The sequence below is a fragment of the Lissotriton vulgaris genome, unplaced genomic scaffold (assembly GCF_964263255.1).
Source record: "Lissotriton vulgaris unplaced genomic scaffold, aLisVul1.2 SCAFFOLD_490, whole genome shotgun sequence".
NCBI classification, from domain to species: domain Eukaryota; kingdom Metazoa; phylum Chordata; class Amphibia; order Caudata; family Salamandridae; genus Lissotriton; species Lissotriton vulgaris.
Genome location: NW_028240828.1, coordinates 60,392 through 80,790, shown reverse-complemented (window position 1 = coordinate 80,790; position 20,399 = coordinate 60,392). Strand labels below are relative to the sequence as shown.

The 20,399-nt window shown below is 44.8% G+C and overlaps 1 protein-coding gene across 1 annotated transcript in view; it reads right to left on the bottom strand.

Annotated features, from left to right (window-relative positions):
• LOC147672519 (serine/threonine-protein kinase LATS1-like) overlaps positions 1–20,399 on the bottom strand; it is a 118,020-nt gene that overhangs the window by 49,524 nt on the left and 48,097 nt on the right. The window contains exon 3 of the mRNA XM_086947974.1: positions 5,200–5,382. Coding sequence (XP_086804100.1) covers positions 5,200–5,382 — 183 coding nt within the window. The remainder of the gene's footprint in view (positions 1–5,199; positions 5,383–20,399) is intronic.

Below are 20,399 nucleotides of genomic sequence, written 5' to 3'. Positions count from 1 at the left end.
TCTTGTCTATTTCCCCATCTTCCTTAACCCTTTTACTTTTTCCATTCTCATCATTCTCTAGTTTTCTTTTACCCATTTTCCACCCTGTTTCACTCCCACACACAATCTATTTCACCACTTTCTCGTTTTTCTTTCTTTTCTTCCTGTCGATAGTTTGCTACTTTTCTCTATTCATACATCTGCAGGATCTTTCCCTAGCCTCCCAAATAGCATAAACAGCTTTGTAATACTGGCAGGTTAACAGGCTGTTGTGACGACAACTTGAGTTCTGCTTCACTGCACTCTAATAATTGTATGTGCTTTAGGCGCAGCAGAATAAACTAGTGCGGGACTGTAATGCAGACCCAGGCTCCATAACCTTAATAAAATAACTAAATGAACAATGGGAGAGCAGATGATGCAGTAGCCTGGGAACTCTTAACCAGAGATGGGCCCACCTTGCTCACCCTCCCATCCCCCTCCCCCTCTTTCTTTGCAGGTTACACGATCGGCCATCAGCACCTTGGCTTGATCAGCTACTGTACAATTCAGTAAAAGAACACTATTTACAGTGATTTACCGAGAAGGACCGTACTCACAAGGGACTGAGGAACTGGGAAGTACTTCATGTTGTAGATGATTGCCGGAAATGTGCTAGCTGCGGCACCCGTTCTTAGATGCCACCCCATGACACAGGAATCAAGTTACTCAGCCTACTGGAAAGGCCAAGGCAGATGGTGCAGGGTCAAGCTTGTTGCTCAGACTATTCAAGCTCTAGTACAGCCTGTGTGACGCAGTTAGTTGGGCCTGTCAGTAAGAAATACAACACACACGCACAGTGACAAGGGGAAAGTACACGCACACTGTTGAGTCAATAAATGGATGCATATTTCTTTTTCCTGGGCAGCTACGTTTCTTTACTGGCTGCAGAAAATTCAAGTTGTTTGACATTTTTGGTACCAATGAATTAATAGCAAGGTGAGCGGAGTCATCTGAGAGGAGAGAGATGGACTTAAGGTGCATGTTTTTACTGGTGTCTGTAGAGCTGCACTGGCGCTCAGAATGGTGCACGTAAATGCTTCACTATCTCAGCCTCACATGCATAACAATGGGCAGTAGCTGCGCCGAAGAGAGAATTTGGCACCAACTGCGTAGACATAATGCGCAGCTCGCAGTTAACAGTCAGTGAGAATAAATAAAAAAACTGTTCCATTTCAAAGATGATTGTGTAGGAAAATAGTATTAGTACACTCGAGGCTAGAGGTAGGAAAAGTCCGCCATGTAATGCTAGAGGGGCGGCTGCGAAATTACACACTGAAACAACAAAGCTCAGATTACAACAAAAAAAAAAATTGGAGTTCATTTGAAAAAAAAGACGTGCTTGACATTCAGCTTGTTTTCAAACAGAGGCTCAGAGAAAATCCACTGTAAATGCAATGCAAGTCATGGCTGGTGTAGGTGCGGTAGGCCCCACCGTCCCGCCCCGCCCCACAGCACCGGCCATGAATTCCCACCCCAGCACTACAATCGGAGCAAGAACCCCTGAACCTGTGGCTGGTGAACTGACCCCATCCAAGCGCACCTACCGTCTAGGGCCCCTCCTCTGTGAGACTGAGCTGTCCTTGACAGGCTGTAGCTTACTTCAGAGCACGGGCAGCGCTTCACTTACAGGTCCTCTCTGGATGACAACACCCGGGGTGCAGGAGGAGAACTTCGCCACTGCTCGGACTCCAGTGATTGTCATAGTTTACGGCCAGTGGAGAGGCCACCTACGGAATATGGCAGCCGTACTGTGCTCTGCGAGTTCACTGCCGTCCACAAATCTTTTCCTGTGGTTGAATGTGCAGGCCGGGACTTGGAAAGGCAGCTTACACGCTTCTCTGGCAGTATATCTTGCCGCGGCTAACTGTAATCAGCCAATGAGAAGCGTGTAAACATGCGTAGCATACACGTATCGGGAGGGCACAAATTATCTTCTATCACCCGATAGGCTGATTGCAACACAGGCTCGGCCTGATGAGGCCTACTTTCTATCCGCCAATCAACACCTGTGGTTTTCCCGCATTTTCACGTAATAATTTCAGCATGCTGTCCCCTATAGCCTTCTCCTGGCACTGCAGTAGCTGCATGGAAACTCTGGTTGCGACAGCAACAGATCTCACTCGCCAGGCCGGTCAAGTAGGCCTAAAAACTGACTCGCCCTTGAAGAAATTGACTCGCATTTGCGAGCGGGCGAGTACATTTCTCGAGCCCACGGGGGGGGAGGCTGCTACTAATCGAAGAGCCCGGTCTTGAGAAGGCCAGCAGGTCCTGGGTCTGACGTAGGCTGGTAGGGAGAGTGTTCCAGGTCTTAGCGGAGAGGTAGAAGAAGGATCTGCTGCCGGCGGTGGTTTCCCGGATACGAGGAACTGAGGCGAGGGCGGGGCTGGCAGAGCGGAGGCTGCGGGTGGGGGTGTGGAAGCTGAGTCGGTCAATGAGGTGTGTAGGTCCGGCGTTGTGTAGCGCTTTGTGTGCGTGGATGAGGAGTTTAAAGGTGATCCTCTTGTTGACGGGGAGCCAGTGTAGGTATCTCAGATGGGGTGTGATGTGGCTGCGTTGGGGGACGTCGAGGATCAGTCGTGCCGAGGCGTTCTGGATTCGTTGTAGTCGTCTTAGGAGCTTAATTGTTGTTCCTGAGTAGAGGGCGTTCCCGTAGTCGAGTGTGCTGGCGAAGAGGGTGACGGGTTTTCTCGTGTTGTGGGATCCATTTGAAGATCCTGCGGACCATTTGGAGGGTGTTGAAGCAGGACGAGGAGACGGCGTTGACTTGCTTGGTCATGGAGAGGGCGGAGTTGAGGATGACCCCCAGGTTGCGTGCGTGGTCGGTGGGTTCCGGGACGGTGCTTAGCGATGTGGGCCACCAGGAGTCGTCCCAGGCTGATGGGGTGGGTCAGAGGATGAGGACCTCCGTCTTGTCTGAATTCAGCTTCAGCCTGCTGTCCTTCATCCAGTCTGCGACGGCCTTCATTCCTCTGTGGAGATTGGCTTTGGCTGTGTGGGGGTCTTCGGTGAAGATATGAAGATAGCATCTCTGGAGGAGATAAAAACCATGAACCAAGCACTCAAGAAAACTGTGGAATGGCTAGCTGACAATCATCTTAAGCTCAACTCACAGAAAACTGAATTCCTTTTTATCCCCCCTCCTAAAAGCTCAAGTAAGATTAAAGAATGGACCAAGTTGATCACAGCTCTAAACTGTACCCCGTTGATAGTTGACTCAACCAAATCCCTTGGTATTACACTGGACAAAGATTCAAACAAGCGAGCACACATCAACACAATGGCAAAAAACACTCGTTTTCATCTGAATTACCTCAGAAAACTGAAGCCACTCATTGTGCCCGGGGATCTGAAAATGGCTGTAAAGGCAATGGTCATATCAAGAATTTAATATGGATGAGCAACTCCATCAGGTCTCCCTAAGATCGCAACAGCTCCCCTAAAAGCCTGTCTCAAAGGAGCAATCAGACATCTAACTGGAGCAAATAAATATGACCACATCTGAAAGCAATCAACTGGCTACCATACGAGGCAAGAATAGAACTAAAAATTGCATGCATGACACACATGGCAATCCACCACAAAACTCCACTCTACTTAGCCCATAAAATTACGCTCTCTGGAGGAACTAGACCATCATGAGGAGCGGAAGATTTTCTACTGAAACCAGCATTATTACATAAGAAAAAAACTTACGATAGAGCGTTCACAGGAACTGCACCAAGGATTTGGAATTTGCTCCCACCGTATATCAGCAGAATCACATATACGCCACGATTCAACAAGGAGACTAAGTCCTTTCTGATGGGTAAATTTCTCCCATTACGAACAATGTGTTCTTAACATAACAATACTATAACCAGCTTGGATATAGAAGAACTCAAGAATAATACTATTGTAAATTCAAGTATGACAGAACAATCTTGATTGTAATCTATTGAACTCTATTATTCTGCACTATATATGTATTGTGTAGGGCTAAATAAATATATGCCAACGTTACTGAATACATAGACATGTTTGTGATGTGAAACAATTGGATATCTGCGGATATCGAAGGTGTTTTGAACTGTAAAGCACTCTGACACCTACTTTCTGGGTCTGGTTTGCGCTATATAAAACATTAAATAAATAAATAATTAGAAAAGAAACATGGCAAAGGTATTCGTTTTTATGTAGCAAACCTTTCAGATGTGGCAGGTACGGAGGCCGTTTAGGAATGTTTCTAGTCTGAATTGCACACATTACGATCGCTCAAGGAACACCGCATTCTTTCCTTATGAAGCCTATAGTTTCCCGCCTTTCGCTCAGCAGCAGTTGGCTTAGGTTTCAAAACACACACACGCTGAAGGAGGTGAAGCATTTTGTAATGGCTTGAGCTATTTATCAAGTTTCACATTTTCCCCATATTTAGGTATAACAATTCTGCAACACAAGATAAATGTTTGGATTGCATGAATTACTTGTCCCAAATTAATTATTTTTTGTGCCACCCTGATCTGTATTCACCAAATGCTCTACTTACGTTACCAGGACTGAATTGCCAGTTTAACATATGAATTGAGGTTGGTAAACTCCACAGTTTAGATGGGCAGCTGTTTAAATCCATTACGGACAAAAATGTAGTGAGAAAAGGGTGCCCTGGAAGATAATGAAGGAGTAGGTGTCCTTCCAGGGCTGCGAAGCACCAGATAAATAAACAAGCAGCTGAAGAGGAGTAGTGGGGGCGGGCACAGGGAGACAAAGGGGAGTGGTGCAGGGGAGACAAAGGGAAGTGGTGCAAGGGAGACAATAGGCACTGCAGCTGCCACCCTGCTGCTCGCTCCCGCCAGCAAAAACGCTGTGGGAGTGAACCTTTTGAAAAGAGATGGGACATGCATCCACCTTTAGCCATTTGCAGGCTATGATTACAAAATAACACACGAAAAAGCCAACCCAATGCGTGGGAGAAGTCAGACCCACACAGAGTAGTTACAAGAAGCCTCGCAGAGCAGCGCATGCGCGCTGCGCTAGGCTCGACCTAAAAATGTAAATGTTAACTGACAATGTCAAGGCAGTATCCTACTTCCAGATTAGTGAATGACCTCAACTGCTTCCATCCGTCATCTTTCACTGCAAGATGTGAGACATGTTCAATTAAACAGTACAGTGGCGTAATGTTGATTTATACAAAACACTTACCTGTCCGTAATAATACTTCTGGTGCAATATAGTTTGGTGTCCCAACCAATGAATGAGCCAGGCAGCGTTGATGCTGGCGTGCGGCCCTCCGCTCAAGTGGCTTAAGCCGGTCTCCACAGCGACAGCTAGAAGGGTCTCCCCATTCGTTACTGAAATCCATGCTGTCTTGTCGAGGATGGTCACCTGGAGAAAAAAGAAAGAACCTCCTAAATATTCAATATATATATATATATATTTATATATATAATTACAACCTCAAACATACCTAATTAAATCTTTCATTTCCTTTGTGTTTTTGAACCCTGAATGTGCACACTCTGAACAGCTAGTTCAGAGTAGATTTACATGCTGAACTCCCCATACCAGAGTAAATGTAATCTCTAAGAACATTACTCTTTAGCAGTTTGCTAAAACGTGATGTAAAAGTATGTTGGACTTACATTTTAACTATTGAAATAAAACAGAACACAGGAACAACTAAATTATCATGGCTAGCTCTAAATCGGGGTTATGCTCTTGGTATGAGTCCAGTCCAATCATAGGAATTGGCACTCACTGGAAAATGTATACACTAAAACATAACCCTGACCAGGTGATCACCTACCAAGGGGCTCCCATGGAGTTGGATATATCAATCAGTGGGAGGCGTTGTCTCAGTACCCCACATGGGGCAGGGGTGGAAGTAGCGGAGACGCATCCCGAAATAAAACCAAGGAGTAAGGACAAGGAAGGTAGATTGGATGGGTATATGGTCAAGAGTCTGAACCAAAGTGATAATTTAACGGGCTTGCATGCAAGTTCCCCCAATTCTCTTGCTCAAGCCGGTGTATTAGGAACATTAGAAGCTTCAAGTCCCTAAGTTAACACTGTACAACGGGAAGGTGTTCAAACAAGGTTATTGGGAAAGTGCTTTAGTTACCCCTTGAGGAAAGAATTGCCCCCCCAATATTGACATCCAGGCTGTCAACCTAGCAAAATACAATGCAAAAACCAAGCTGAGGATATTATCCTGGAATGTCGCCAGCCTCAAAAGTAAACTGAACTGCCCTGACTGAAGGGCCTTTGTGGACCAATATGATGTATGTATGTATGTTTCAGGAAACATGGGCAATGGAGGAGGTACTGCGAAAGGGGTTTGCAGCATTTAGAATAGCTCCCACTACAAGGAAAAAGGGTAGGCCATCTGGGTGCCTATGTATATGGGGAAGCACCCACCAGGGTTGTATGGCCAAGCACTTGGAGTCTTTCTCCAATGATATTTAGAGCATCCTACTTACTTTTGCACCAAACAGTAGATAAGCATGGGTTAATGTCCATTCCAGGCCTGCAAGGCTTAGTCAAGAATCTTTGACCATCGAACAACTGGCCCGTTTTATCACTACCTTCACCAAAAAGAAGATTTGCTATGGGCAATCCCTGAGCCTAACACCCCGCCAACTAGGGAATGGACACTGCAGGCTCTCCAGATCAAATCTTTTCACCTAACCTACTATTCAAGAGCCTTCAATGGTCACACACAATCTGACTCTCCAGGGAAGCAAACATAACAGGGTAGGTCAGTCCTCCATTTTAGATTACATCCTGGTAGAAAGCAGGATGTGGCGCAGGGTTGTTGACTTTGATGTCCTGACTCGACATGACCGCGATCAGAACGGTCAGATTGTGGAGATAGAGTGGTCGATCCCTGGGGAAAATTTCGACCATAACAGGCATAATCAGCAGACGGTAGATTAATACTCTTTATTGATAGGAGAAAAATACGGTGGCCGGCAATAGAATAATCTCCAGAAAGGCTGGCTTCCCTATATTAAACCTTCATCCTGACCCTATTAGAAATAGAAAAGTTCAAAACCTTGGATGATTCTTTTAACTCTCTACCTGGAGTCGCTAAGACCCACGAAATATTGACAACTAACCTGGCTGGTTGACATTTTTTTCAATAGGTTCTTCAGGAGGGGGGGGCAAAGCGGTCTTGGTTTGCTAATCTATGTTGGGCGACCAAGCGGGCTCTGATAGATGCCATTAAACCGAAGGACAGGACTCAAATTATAAATAAACGAGTGTATCATACAGAGACTGCCATTACTCTAGTAAACACAACCTGGGAGATTGCTAGGGCCCTTTTCAGAGAGACCCATTTATCAATCAATGATATGGAAGCCTTCTGGAACATAATTAATACGGGCTGTAGTGACGGAAAGCAGGCTTTAGAGCCTAATCTAACGGCAGACATCTGGAAGGGTCACTTTCAGGCCCTATACACTATACTGGAGGCTGAGGGTACCACCTTAGCGCAAGCAATAATCCCACAGTAGAACACCCATATAGAGGCCCCAGAGATAACTCTTACAGAAGTAATTTGTGTCATAAGTAAAATAGCTTGTGCAAAGCACCAGCGCTGGATAAGATACCAGGGGACCACTTTGAGACAGAACCAAAAATTTGGGGACCTTATCTGTGGGTTCTATTTAATGCCATATTGCAAGGAATGACAATCCCCACAACATGTGCTGGAGCTGAAATTCTCCCAGTATATAAAAAAGGCTCACCACTTTTGCCTATTAAATACAGACCCATCAGTTTAATTGATGTAACCCAGAATTGCCCAAGCACTGTTGAACCATCTCCAGATCTGGATAGATGAATACATAATCCTTAGCCCATTCCAAGCAGGTTTTAGGAAAATCATCTCAACCGTTGATCAAATATTTAGGCTCCAACATCTTTACTGAAAAACAGTGTCAATGGTGAGTGGCAGTCTCTATCTAATATTTGTGGATCTAAAAGCCGCTTTTGATCTGGTACCCAGTGAAAAACTTTGGGCTGTACTAAGCAATCTTGGGGTTTCCTTCTATCTTTGAAACATGCTCAGGAGGCTGCCTCAAGGCAACTATGCCCAAATTAGGTATGGGGAACTTACCACACCACTTGCAGTTAATAGAGAAGTCAGACAAGGTTGCGTGTTTTCACCTACCCTGTTCTGCTTATATATTAATGCACTGGTTGATCTATTGAACGAGGTGAAGGACATTGAAGCAACAAAGCTAGCGCATAGAAAAGTGTCGGCAATGATGTTTGCCGACGATACTCTCTTGCTTTCCAAGTCACCAATCGGCATACAGAGGATCCTGAATAGTGTTGGTGTTTTCTTTAAAAGCAGGGGAGGGGGATCAAAATACAGAAGAGAAAATATATGGTCTTCAACCCAGCCGCTCAACACATTCTAACCTCTCATGAACTGCATTCCGCTTGAGAGGGTACCAATATTCGAATATCTAGGTCTCACTCCAACGGAAAAAATTGAAAGGGGGACACAAATAAATTTAAAAAAGCCTCAAGTTAGCGCAGACAACAGAAGGGCTGGCTAAGCTATTGAGGAACTCTTTCCACAAGCCTGTTGGCCCAGTTGGAATATGCTACTTACCAGTATGCATCTGTTCTTGGCATGTAGGGCTGCTGACATTCATATCTGATCATAGATCGCCACCTAGTGTTGGGTCCGGATGATTGCACATTGTTGTCCTGGAGGAGTCTTCGAAGTATCACGAGATAGGTGGCTCCTCCCTTGGACTACAGTGCGCATGGGCATCCTCTCCATCCTCAGATTGTTTTTCGCCATTGTGGCAGAGATGGGGTATGATACAGTAAGTGATGTCCATGCTAGAAAGTAATAGTGAATGCTACAGCTGCGACAGGCACCGGGGAGGATTGTGGCCGATATGAATGTCAGCAGCCCTACATGCCAAGAACAGATGCATACTGGTAAGTAGCATATTCCGTTCGAGGCATGTGGGCTGCTGAATTCATATCTGTGCATAGAATGTATAGCAGTCTCTCCCCTAGCGGTGGTTGCCCGTGCCAGCTGCAGCAGTCTGAAAAAGAGTTTTGAGAACAGCCTGTCCTACAGCTGCTTGCTGTTAGAGAGTACATCTACGCAGTATGTTTGGTGAACGTATGTATGGTAGACCATGTGGCTGCTTTACATATCTCCTCTAGAGGAATGTTTCCTAGGAAAGCCATGGATGCCCCCAGTTTGTGTCTGGAATGCGCTCTTGGGGGAACTGTTAAAGTGTGTTTAGCTTTAATGTAACATATTTGGATGCACTTAACTATCCATCTCGCTAAACCATTTTTGGGAATGGGGTTGCCTTTGTGCTGTGGAGAAAAGGCAACAAACAACTGTTTTGTCTTCCTGAAATCTTTTGTCCTGTCTATGTAATATAGGAGAGCCCTCTTAACATCTAGTGTGTGTAGAGCCCTTTCAGGTACTGACTGTGGGTTTGGGAAGAACACTGGCAGTTCTATTGCGTGATTGATGTGGAAGTGGGATACCACTTTTGGCATGAATTTAGGGTTTGTCCTAAGCACGACCCTATTTGTGTGAATTTGGATGAATGGTTCTTGAATAGTTATGGCTTGCTAAACTTGGCATCCCCCGCTCTTCTAGATATCATCATTCGCTTACATACACACAACTATGCACAGGTAAGGTGCGGGAGGATGGGCTGCCTTTCCAAACGATTTCCCGTTGGCAGAGGGGTAAGGCAGGGCTGTGTTCTTGCACCGACTCTGTTCTGCCTCTTTGTCAACGGGGTAATCGATTTTTTAAACAATGTCACTAACACAGATGCACCTAGGCTTGGCGGCAGCAGGGTGCCCGCAATCATGTTTGCGGATGACACCCTGCTGCTGTCCAAATCCCCTATGGGGATTCAGCGCATTCTGGAGGGGTTTGAGGCTTTTTGTGGAGAACATGGTCTTGAAATAAATGCCATGAAAACTAAGTTCATGATCTTTAATCCCCCCAAATAAACACGACCCAATCCTTCTATAGGCCTGAATAGACTTGAAATAGTCTTTACGTTCGAGTACCTGGGCGTGACCATTAATGATAAACTGGAATGGGGTGATCACCAGGCTAAGTCACAGCTCAGATTGGGGCAATTAACAGGGGGAATAATCAGGCTAGTAAATTCCAACAGATCATCTATTAGGCCGCTAGCCCCCTCGTTGGAGATTTATAGACTCCAGGCCAGAGGAGCAATCCTCTACGGTAGTGAACTATGGGGACACGCTTGTAGAAAAGACCTGGTCACTCTAGAAAATAAGTTTCTGAGACAACTCCTAAAGTTGCCGGTAAGCACACCACTTCTGCCTCTTAGGCTGGACATGGATCTGAAGCCTTTGGATGAAGTGGTGGGTGTAAAACCTTTAACTTTTTGGAGAAGATTATGGTCCACTCCTGAGGTAGTCAATTATAGACAGGAATTACAGGAAATTCTTGCTCTTCCTGCTACAGAGAACATTTCGTGGTTTAAATACATAAAAACTGAATTTGCCTGGCTGGGCCTTTCGTCCCTGTGGAGCGAACCTGAAGTGGCATGCCAGGGTCTGTCCCGTAAACATCTGGTGGCAACCTTCTATGCATGTAACCTGGCATCCCGTACACAGGGCACACACCCTGATTCTCTGGTTAATATTTTTCTCGGGGTGAAAGATTCTTATAACTTTGAGTCAGTGTTTGATGACATCTTTCCAAATCTGGCCAGGAAGTTATACCTCCAATGGCGGTACAGTACTCTTCCGCTAAGAGCATTTACAAGTAAATGGAAACAGCAGTCCCTGGAAAGCTGCCCTGGTTGCAATTGTAGGCTTGAAGACGAACTGCATCTAGTCTTCTTCTGTCCTGCCTACACTGCGGCCAGAAGGTTTTGGGATATCCCCTTATGTAAAAATCTAGGGTTCCGCAAATGCTCTGAGGCCTTTAGAATTCTTAAAACTGACCTATCAAAAGCAACTGTGTTTGCAATGGCCAAATTTCTAGAAGCAGTATGGCACAAGAGATTGCTCCTAATTCCAAGGGTACCGCATTCCTGAGCCCCTGCTTGTGCTATTTTGTCTTAAAAATTCTGTGTTATGTCACTATATGCAAGATTCTAGTTTTACTGGATTCATTGTTTTTAATTGAAAATTAGTAACATTTTTGATTGTTTTAAGGAATCACTGGTGGCTCATTGGATTGTTATATAGAACACTGATGCATTTTATTTTCTGTTTATGTGCTATGTCGATTTGATGTAACATTGATGTCTGTTCTTGCTTGTATCAATTTTATGTGCATCTTTTATGGCAAACGCCGAAATAAAGATTAATAAAGTAAGTTAGGGCTTGCAGCTCACTAACTCTTCTAAGCGAAGTAATCGCTACGAGAAAAGCCAACTTCCATGTTAAAAATTGTATTTCACACGAGCGGTTCAAAAGGTGGTCCCATTAGTCTGGTTAAAACAACGTTTAGGTTCCAGACAGGTGAAGGTGGGTGTCTTGGGGGGGGATCACTCGTTTGAGCCCCTCCATGAATGCTTTAATTGCAGGTACTCTGAATAGCGAAAGGAGCTGCCTGTTCTGAAGGTATGCTGCTATGGCAGCTAAGTGTATCCTTAAGGATGTATAGGCTAGATTGCAGCGGTGTAGGTGCAAAAGATAGCATATGATATTTTGAGTTGATGCGTCTAGTGGGTTTATGTCATTGTTGTTACAATAAATGACAAAACGTTTCCACTTTGCCGCATAGCATGCTCTTGAGGTAGGTATCCTTGCCTCTTTGATAATGTTCATGCAGTCAGGAGGTAAGTTTAGGTAGCCAAACTCTAGGACTTCAGGAGCCAGATTGAAAGGTTCAGCTGCTGCGGATCTGGGTGCTGAATGTCTCCATGGCTCTGCGTTAAGAGACTGGGTGTTAGTCGTAGACTTTGATGAGGCACCACGGAAAGTTCTAGGAACGTGGTGTACCACAGTTGCCTCACCCATGTTGGAGCAACCAGCATTAGCGTCATGGAATGCTGGCGCAGTTTGCGTGCCACTAGCGGTATCAACGGTGCTGGTGGAAAAGTGTAGGCAAATATGCCTGACCAGTTCATCCATATCGCATTGTCCTGAGACTGCGGGTGTGGGCACCTTGCGGCGAAGTACTGGCATTTTGCGTTTTGTTTTGTGGCGAACAGGTCTATCTCTGGTTGTCCCTACTGTTGGAAGTATGGTTGTAGCACTGTGGGATGAATCTCCCACTCGTGCACCTGTTGGCTGTGTCTGCTGAGCAGATCCACTATTTGATTGTCCTTGCCTGGGAGGTGTTCCGCCATGAGAAAAATGTTTCTCTGAATGGCCCACTTCCACATGCTCTGAGCTAGATGTGTCAGCTGTGGAGAGTGTGTTCCTCCCTGTTTCTGTATGTAGTACATTGCAGTCATGTTGTCCATCCGGATCAACACGGTCTTGTTGCACAGATGTACTTTGAACGCTTTTAATGCCATAAAAATTGCCATCAGCTCCAGTAGGTTGATGTGCATTTTCTTTTGCTACGTGGTCCATAAGCCCTGCACTGTGTGGTGGAGGAGATGGGCTCCCCACCCTATCAGGGATGCGTCCGTCGTCAACACTATTTGTGGTACAGGCTCTTGGAACAGTCGTCCCTTGCAAAGGTTTTGTGGATTCCACCAATGTAGAGAGTTGTATAAACGACTGGTCACCAACACTAGGTCGTTTAATTGTCCTTGAGCCTGGTTCCACTGACGTGCTAGGCCCTCCTGCAGCGGACGCATGTGTAGTCTCGCGTGAGGGACTATGAAAATGCATGAGGCCATTATGCCTATTAGTTGCATAAACACTCGGGCTGGGAGCGAGTGTTGGGGCCTGAACCTTTGGATCAGCGTCTGAATGCTGTTTATTCTGGCAGAATTTGGCTGTGCTTTTGCTGCCAGAGTGTCTACAGTCGCTCCCAGGTACTGTTGTACGTGGGCAGGCTGAAGATGGGACTTTGGGTAGTTCAGCGAGAAACCTAAACTGTGCAGGAGGTGAATAGTGCGTGACATGTGGCTGGCACATTGCTGGGCTGACTGTGCTAGTATTAGCCAGTCGTCCAGATATGGATAGACATGAATATGCTGTCTTCTCAGATGTGCAGCTACTGTCACTAGGCACTTGGTGAATACTCTCAGGGCTGTTGTCACCCCAAAAGGAAGGACTTTGAATTGGTAGTGCTGATTTTGTATTGTAAACCTGAGACATTTCCTGTGGGCTGGGTGTATCAGTATATGGAAATATGCGTCTTTGAGGTCTAGTGTTGCGAGGAAGTCTCCTTGACGCAACAATGGTAATACCTGCTGTAGAGTGAGCATGTGGAAATACTCTGATAAGATGTATTGGTTTAGGGGCCTGAGGTCCAAAATTGGTCTGAGAGACCCGTCCTTCTTGGGGATTAGGAAGTACAGTGAGTACACCCCTGTACCCTGGTGTTCTAAGGGTACTAGTTCTATGGCCCCTTTTTGTAGCATGCTGATGACTTCTTGCTGCAATAAGTGTAGGTGTTCTGCGGACATAGGACGGTGTCTTGGAGGTATGTTGGGTGGTGTGGAGGTTCATTCTAGGCAATAGCCATGCTGGATAATTTGCTTCACCCACCTGTCTGTAGTTATGTTTTCCCAGACTGGCAGGAACTGCTGTAATCTTCCCCCGACCGGTGTTACATGGTCTGGGGGTAGTGACAAGAAGTCACTGTTCGGTATTGGTAGAGGATCTGGTGGTGTTATTCCCTCGTCCTCTACCCTTGTTTTTATTGCCACGGTATCCACCTCTACTGTTTTTGTTGTAGGTGTTTTGAGTGTTCCCTTTGTTGTATGAGGTTTGCGGTGTTGAGCCTCCTCTTGCAGCTCCTCTGTTGCCGGAGCGACGAAAGGAGACGCCTCTGTATTGTTGTGACTGCAAGGCTCCCATAGACTTCTTCATTTTATCTTATATTGTGTCCACATTAGGACCAAATAAATAATCAGGGTTTACCGGTTGATTGAGTAAAGTGCTCTGAACCTCGTTTTTAAACCTAGAGATGCGGAGCCACGCATGTCTTCTGAGCATGACACTGGTATTGATAGCCCTGGCTGCTGTGTCTGCCGCATCTAGCGCACATTTGATGGAGGCGTTAGACATTAGCTTTCCTCTTGTATTAGGAACTCTGCCTGTTCCTTATAAAGGTCAGGTAGATGCTGGAGAATTTGCTCTAGTGTGTCATAGTATGCCCTGTCATACCTGGCTAACAGGGCTTGTGTGTTTGAAATTCTCCATATGTTAGCTGCTTGAGCAGCTACCCTTTTGCCTGAAGCCTCCAGAATTTTAACTCCTTGTCTGGAGGTGGAGCCTCGCCAGTAGTCTGAGAATTAGCACGTTTACGTGCATTGGATACTACCAAAGAGTCTAAAGGCAGCTGTCCCTTAATGTATGTAGGGTCCACTGGTGCTGGCCTATATTTCCTCTCTATTCTGGGGTTAATGACCCGTGCCCTGGTTGTTTCCTTAAATATGTCCCGTGCGTGTTTAAGCACCCCTTTTAACATTGGCAATGTTTTGACTGATCTTTCAGAAGTGTTGAAAGTATCAAAGAGGAAGTCTTCCTCAATGGGGTATGCATGCATTTCCACATGGTGATTGTATGCTGCTCTTTCTATCAATGCATTGAAAGCAGCTGTGTCCTCTGTAGGCGAAGTCTTAACAGGGTATGCAGTATTGTCTGGAATGGGCTGAGAGTCTGCAGGATCTACAGGGTCAGACCATGGTTGATTCTGGTTGTCCTGGTCATTGTCCACCGGATAATTGTACAGTTCATTATCCTCATATTCAACATACTCATCTGTGTGTGTGGGAGAATATGTATAAGTCTCTTGCACATGTGGTCTGATAGGCTCAAAGAGAGTTGGAGATGTAGAAGTGACTCTTTTCTTTTTGAGTGGTATCTTATAGGTCTCAGCGTAAGTGTCTGGCCTGATTTTCCTCTTATATAGGGTAACTCTGCCAGTATCGGGGTCAACATAAAGTTTTGACTGTTCATCTGTTGAGGGCTCTTGCTCTTCAGGTGCTTTAGCTCTTTTCCCCGTTATCCCCTTTTTTGTCTGTGTCGGTTCGATTTCGGTTGTTGGTTCGACCGCTCTTGGCTTCACGTGTGTTGGAAGTCCAAATTTTATAGGTCCGAGGGACTTCTGTGTATCAACAGTCTTTTTAGTCTGTGTGAACTTCTTCGGAGCCGTAATTGTTTTCGACCCGACTGTTCTCGTTTGTTCGATAACCACTTTTTGGCCTTGTGTCGTCTTCAGAGCTTGCTGCTTCGGAGCGATGTTTTGCTGCCTCGGCTGACCCCTTCGGTTCGATCCTTGCCTTCGGCTCGAGTATCTTTGTGTGCACCGGCATTGATTTGTCGACTTTCTGTTTCGGTTCGACAACCGTCTTCTGCTGGAGTCCTTTGCTTGTGTTGCTTGTTGTCGACATCGATCTTGTCGGTTCGACGGCCATTAGCTTAGGCGTGGCCATGGGTGTACTGGCTCTCGGCTCGACAACCCTTATATGCGACCCAGCCGGGTCGACGACCATTTTCTTTTTGGTCGGCTCCGATGGATCCACACCTCTCGGTCCGAAGACTGTAAAGTCTTTCAGTTTTGGTTTATGTTTTGGTTCCATTACTTTCGGTTTCGATTTTACCAAGCTATGGTAATGCTGCACCAATGGCTCTTGTCTTATATTCTTAGCCGGGCTAAATTGCGGGGCTATAGAATCGATGTTATGATCTTGGCTAAGGCCTTCCGGCGATGCCTCGACCTGAGCCTCTGGAAGCGTATCAGTAAATGTACTGGGCTCCGTACTCACGGTTGGCCCAGTGTCCTCGCCGGAGTCGTCCTCGACGGCTCCGATGCCTGGATCGTCGTCCCCTACCTCGACGATGTCTTCTTCTTCGTCGACGTAGTAGTTGGAGTCATGTTCTGACCCCTGCTCAGACTGCTGATCTGAGTCTTCAGCTTCGACGACCTCTTTGTCGTCTTCAAAGATATTTTCCGGGTCAGGCGCTTGCTTCTGCATCGTTTGCCTCGCTGCTCTTCGAATCCGAAGTGTCTTCTTTGATTGAAATTGTGCACAAGCTAAGCAGTCGGCTTCATTGTGTTCTGGAGATAAACACTTGTTACATACAGGGTGTTTATCTGTGTGCGGATATTTCGAGTTACAGTTGGGGCATCTTTGGAATGGACTTCGTTCCATCGACGATCGGTCCCTCGGTGTAGAAAAGGCCACGCGGTCAGATTCGACGTCCTGAGTAGAAAACAACAGGAATAAAGTTGTCGGCACCGATCGAATAACAATACCGACGACCCCGAAGGCCTTTTGGCCTTTTAGAAAGTTTTTAAATCGATTCCGAACTCCGAGTTAAGAAATTACATCCGAACCCAATGGCGGAAAAAAACTGAGGATGGAGAGGATGCCCATGCGCACTGTAGTCCAAGGGAGGAGCCACCTATCTTGTGATACTTCGAAGACTCTTCCAGGACAACAATGTGCAATCATCCGGACACAACACTAGGCGGCGATCTATGCACAGATATGAATTCAGCAGCCCACATGCCTCGAACATGGAGATCTATAAAATGCAACCAAGGAGTGCTGCATTGAAAGAGGCTGAACTTTGAGGTCCCAGTCTTAAGAAACATCACTAAGCCTGAGCACAACTTCATTAAGCAGCTATTTGGTCTCCCCCACAGCTCCCCACTGTGCTTGGACTTGGGGAGGAGGCCGATCACAGAGAAAATTGGCTGTAGACCCCTAACATTTTGGCATCTACTATGGGTGACCCCGGAACTGGCCTAATAATGGTCAGAGCTAAAGGAGGTATTGGGGCGTCCGGGTACAGGGAATTTGGTGTGGTTTGTCCATATTAGGGAAGCACTCAGTAGTATAGGTAGAATAGGTCTATGGACCAATCCAGAGGTAGCATGTCCTGCAATAACGAGAAAAGAACTGGTCAGGAGCTATGGGATGAGGGGGGGTGGGGGGGGGGGGGGGCACAAACTTGTCCAACCACATGAGAACTCAACTATAGGCTCTCTAAATGCTAATTTTATAAAACAAATCAAGGACTAATATAACTTAAAGCCTTGTCTGGACGAAATACAACCGGCACTAGCCAGGAAACAATATGTACAATTTACGCATGGGTCCCTCCCATTGCGTGTATTTTCTAATAAGTGAGCCTGCACCTCCCTTTTAGTGTGTTCCGCCTGTAGTACCGAGGCAGAGACAGAACTCCATGTATTTTGCTTTTGTCCAGGCAATTAAAAAGCAAGGCAAAAATGGTTGATTAAATTAAGCAAAAACTTAGGGTCCAGGTGCTGTGAAGATGTATTCAGGCTTCTGAAATAGAATACCCAAATGCCAACAGTATTTGCTGTGTCGCGCTTTTTAACTTTTATGTGGTGTGTGTGTAAGTCACTGCTGGAAACTAATACACAGACTGAATCCGGCGTACTTTTATTTGTGACTTGTTCCATATTAATTTTTATCTTAAAAGTAATCCTGTTTAAGCAAGGTTTTAGTCGATTTTCAATTTGTGAAAACAGCGAACCCCAATTTTTAGTACTCTTACTACAGTGAATACCTCCATCTCGCAGGTTTTCCCTGGGCATCAGAAGACATTAGATTTTATCAGTGGTGGTGAACAATGGTACATGAAACCAAGGACTCCACTGAGCAAACAGACTGTACAGTTTGGCATACTTCTAGTACTGTACATTTTTTTCTCTTTTTAACTGGATAGTATTTATACTGTATATCCCTTTTGAGATATTCAATGGGGCATACTTGAAGATATATATTTATAATGGTTGTTTTAATGTACTGTATGATTACTTCACATTTACTTTAATGGTCTCTTGACCGAAATAAAGTATACAAACGAACGATAAAATGTACAATAATATACTTAACTCACTATGCACAACACTACCCCTTTCTTCATATGTCTGCAGCATACTATGTCAATGACTGACTGGTGTGTAATAAGTTACGTACCCTGGCTTTCCAACCACCCCCTCAAAATAAAACCGAGTGACACACACACGCTGTGTGCCAGCCTGTTCACTGAAGATTTGGTACAAAATCTAACTATCTGCTTTAAAGATGCACTCATTAGTAACATGTTCCTCAACTGCCAACTGTGCCTTGTGCACAATTGAACAACCACAAACTAATGTACTAAGAGATTGCATTGAACGGAAGCCCTAGAATGAACAATCTGCTGGAACATTGTGAATTAGCCAGCAAGATAATTAATTCCACAACATGTAAAAAGTACACTAAACCTTCAAAAAAAAGGAGAGGCTTCAAGAAACATTTGTGAAAGTCCACATTTGCTACCTCAGCCCTCAAAGACTAAAGCTCACTACATCTGTATGCTAATGTGACAAGCACATAAATATATTGATTTTTAAAATGAAATGTTTTTGAAGGACACATGATGGGTAGAATACTCAATGATGATACAGAATGAGTGGGGATACTTGGAGGCAAAGAGATCCAATCGAAGGCAGTAACATCTCTGTTTCTACTCCTTTTCTAATGAACATAGCAAAAACAGGTTGGTTTGGCATCTGCCTATAAATGTTAACTTCTACACAGATGAGCAGCACTGAAACAGGTGATGCTTCTCAGTGTCCGAAACCACATTTCCATAGCCAGTCACCAAAGAACAATGAAATGGGTCCTTTTCAGGTTGCTCAAATAAAAAGTTTTCTGTGGGAATTAAATATATTTACCTGTAAAATCAAAGGAAGACCATGCACTCCTCTAGCCAACGGTGGGCCAATGTGGTCCATCCAAACTGTATTTGATTTGCAACTGTTGAGAGCTATGGATATAAACTCCAAATAAAGATCATCCAACATTTCACCTTCAACTGAACAACATAAAATACTTTGACTGAATGAAACATTAATAATCCATTAAACCATGTAAGCATTCAATCTTAGATGAGAGCAATGTATTTGTCATTCCTTGATATAAAGTGTGGCCAGCGTAAGTACATGGGTACACAATGACATGAGACCAATGTCCCTACTGCTAACAACAGGCACTTATTACTTATTGAGGACCTATGAGTCCTTGATATCTTCAAGATAAATTCACCACAATTTTCCTACCTGTGGCCTGAGATCAGCGGACGTCTCAGGAATTCCTAGAATTCACCAAACTCTGACAGGAGGTCGATCATTTTCAGTGGTGCTAGCTAAGACCAGGAATTCACCGACTTTGTATTTAAGGCTGCAGGACACACTGCCGGTGTTCTGCAAGGCTTGAACGACCTGGCTGTCTCCTAAATCCAAAGTTACTCAATATACATTCTTGTTTTTAGTCTAGGCAGCGCTATAACAATTTTTATATTTGTGCACTTTTTAGACAGCCATTATATTTTATTAATTTATGGAGGCAGCTTTTTCTTAAAAGCAAAATATCCAAATCTACTCTCAATTCATCTGTACTGCAACAAACTAGAACCAAAAAAGATGACTTGGCTTGATTTATTAACAGTCGTTTAGTTTGGCTCAGTCACACTAAGCCCAGTCGACCAAGACGTTTTCACTGTGCTATTACTGAAAGATTGCTATTAAGCAATATAGTGTAAATATCTTGAAGATACGCAATGTGGGTAACAATCAAAAGAAAGGAAGAGGTATATATCACAATCACAATTCCACTTCTCCTAAGTATTTGACCCTGCCAACAAGCAGAGAGGCTCAAGGAGTGAGGGCATTGACAACAAGGATTTAACAGAAATTGGCACTCCTGTAGCGACTACTGTGCTGTGATTACAGGGCTCTTCTCCCAAGACGACAGCACAAGCAGAGCTTGTAGAGTAAAAGATTTTAAGAGACTTTAGAAAAGTGGCTCTTTGGGTCCTACTGGAAGCCCTCTCAAAGCGTGCACTGGCTGTATTCTGAGTGGTGCTCTATTGGGAGCTTCCAATAATATAGAGCCTTGGTACGAAAATCCACTTTTTGTGTTTTGAAGTCTTTGATAAACATGTTTCTGCCTTACCAACTATCTATTAGGAAGGAGTAAAGTGGTCTTCATTTGGATTGAACCCAGCGGGCAATTTGGGAGGGGGTTGATTTCATTAGATAGATGTTAAGAAGCAGTGATGTGTTATTAAAATATAGGGAATTAGATCATTTAAGAAGAGGAGGAATGCAAAGATTGTGTTCCACTTGGAGAATATGAAGCTCAAAAGTAAAGTTGGAGGTCAGATGAGAGAGTCACTATTTGGAAAGCAATAACAAGTTGCTTAACTTTTATAATATTTCTTAAGCATACAGGAGGACCCTCCCCCACCCTTTAGCTGAC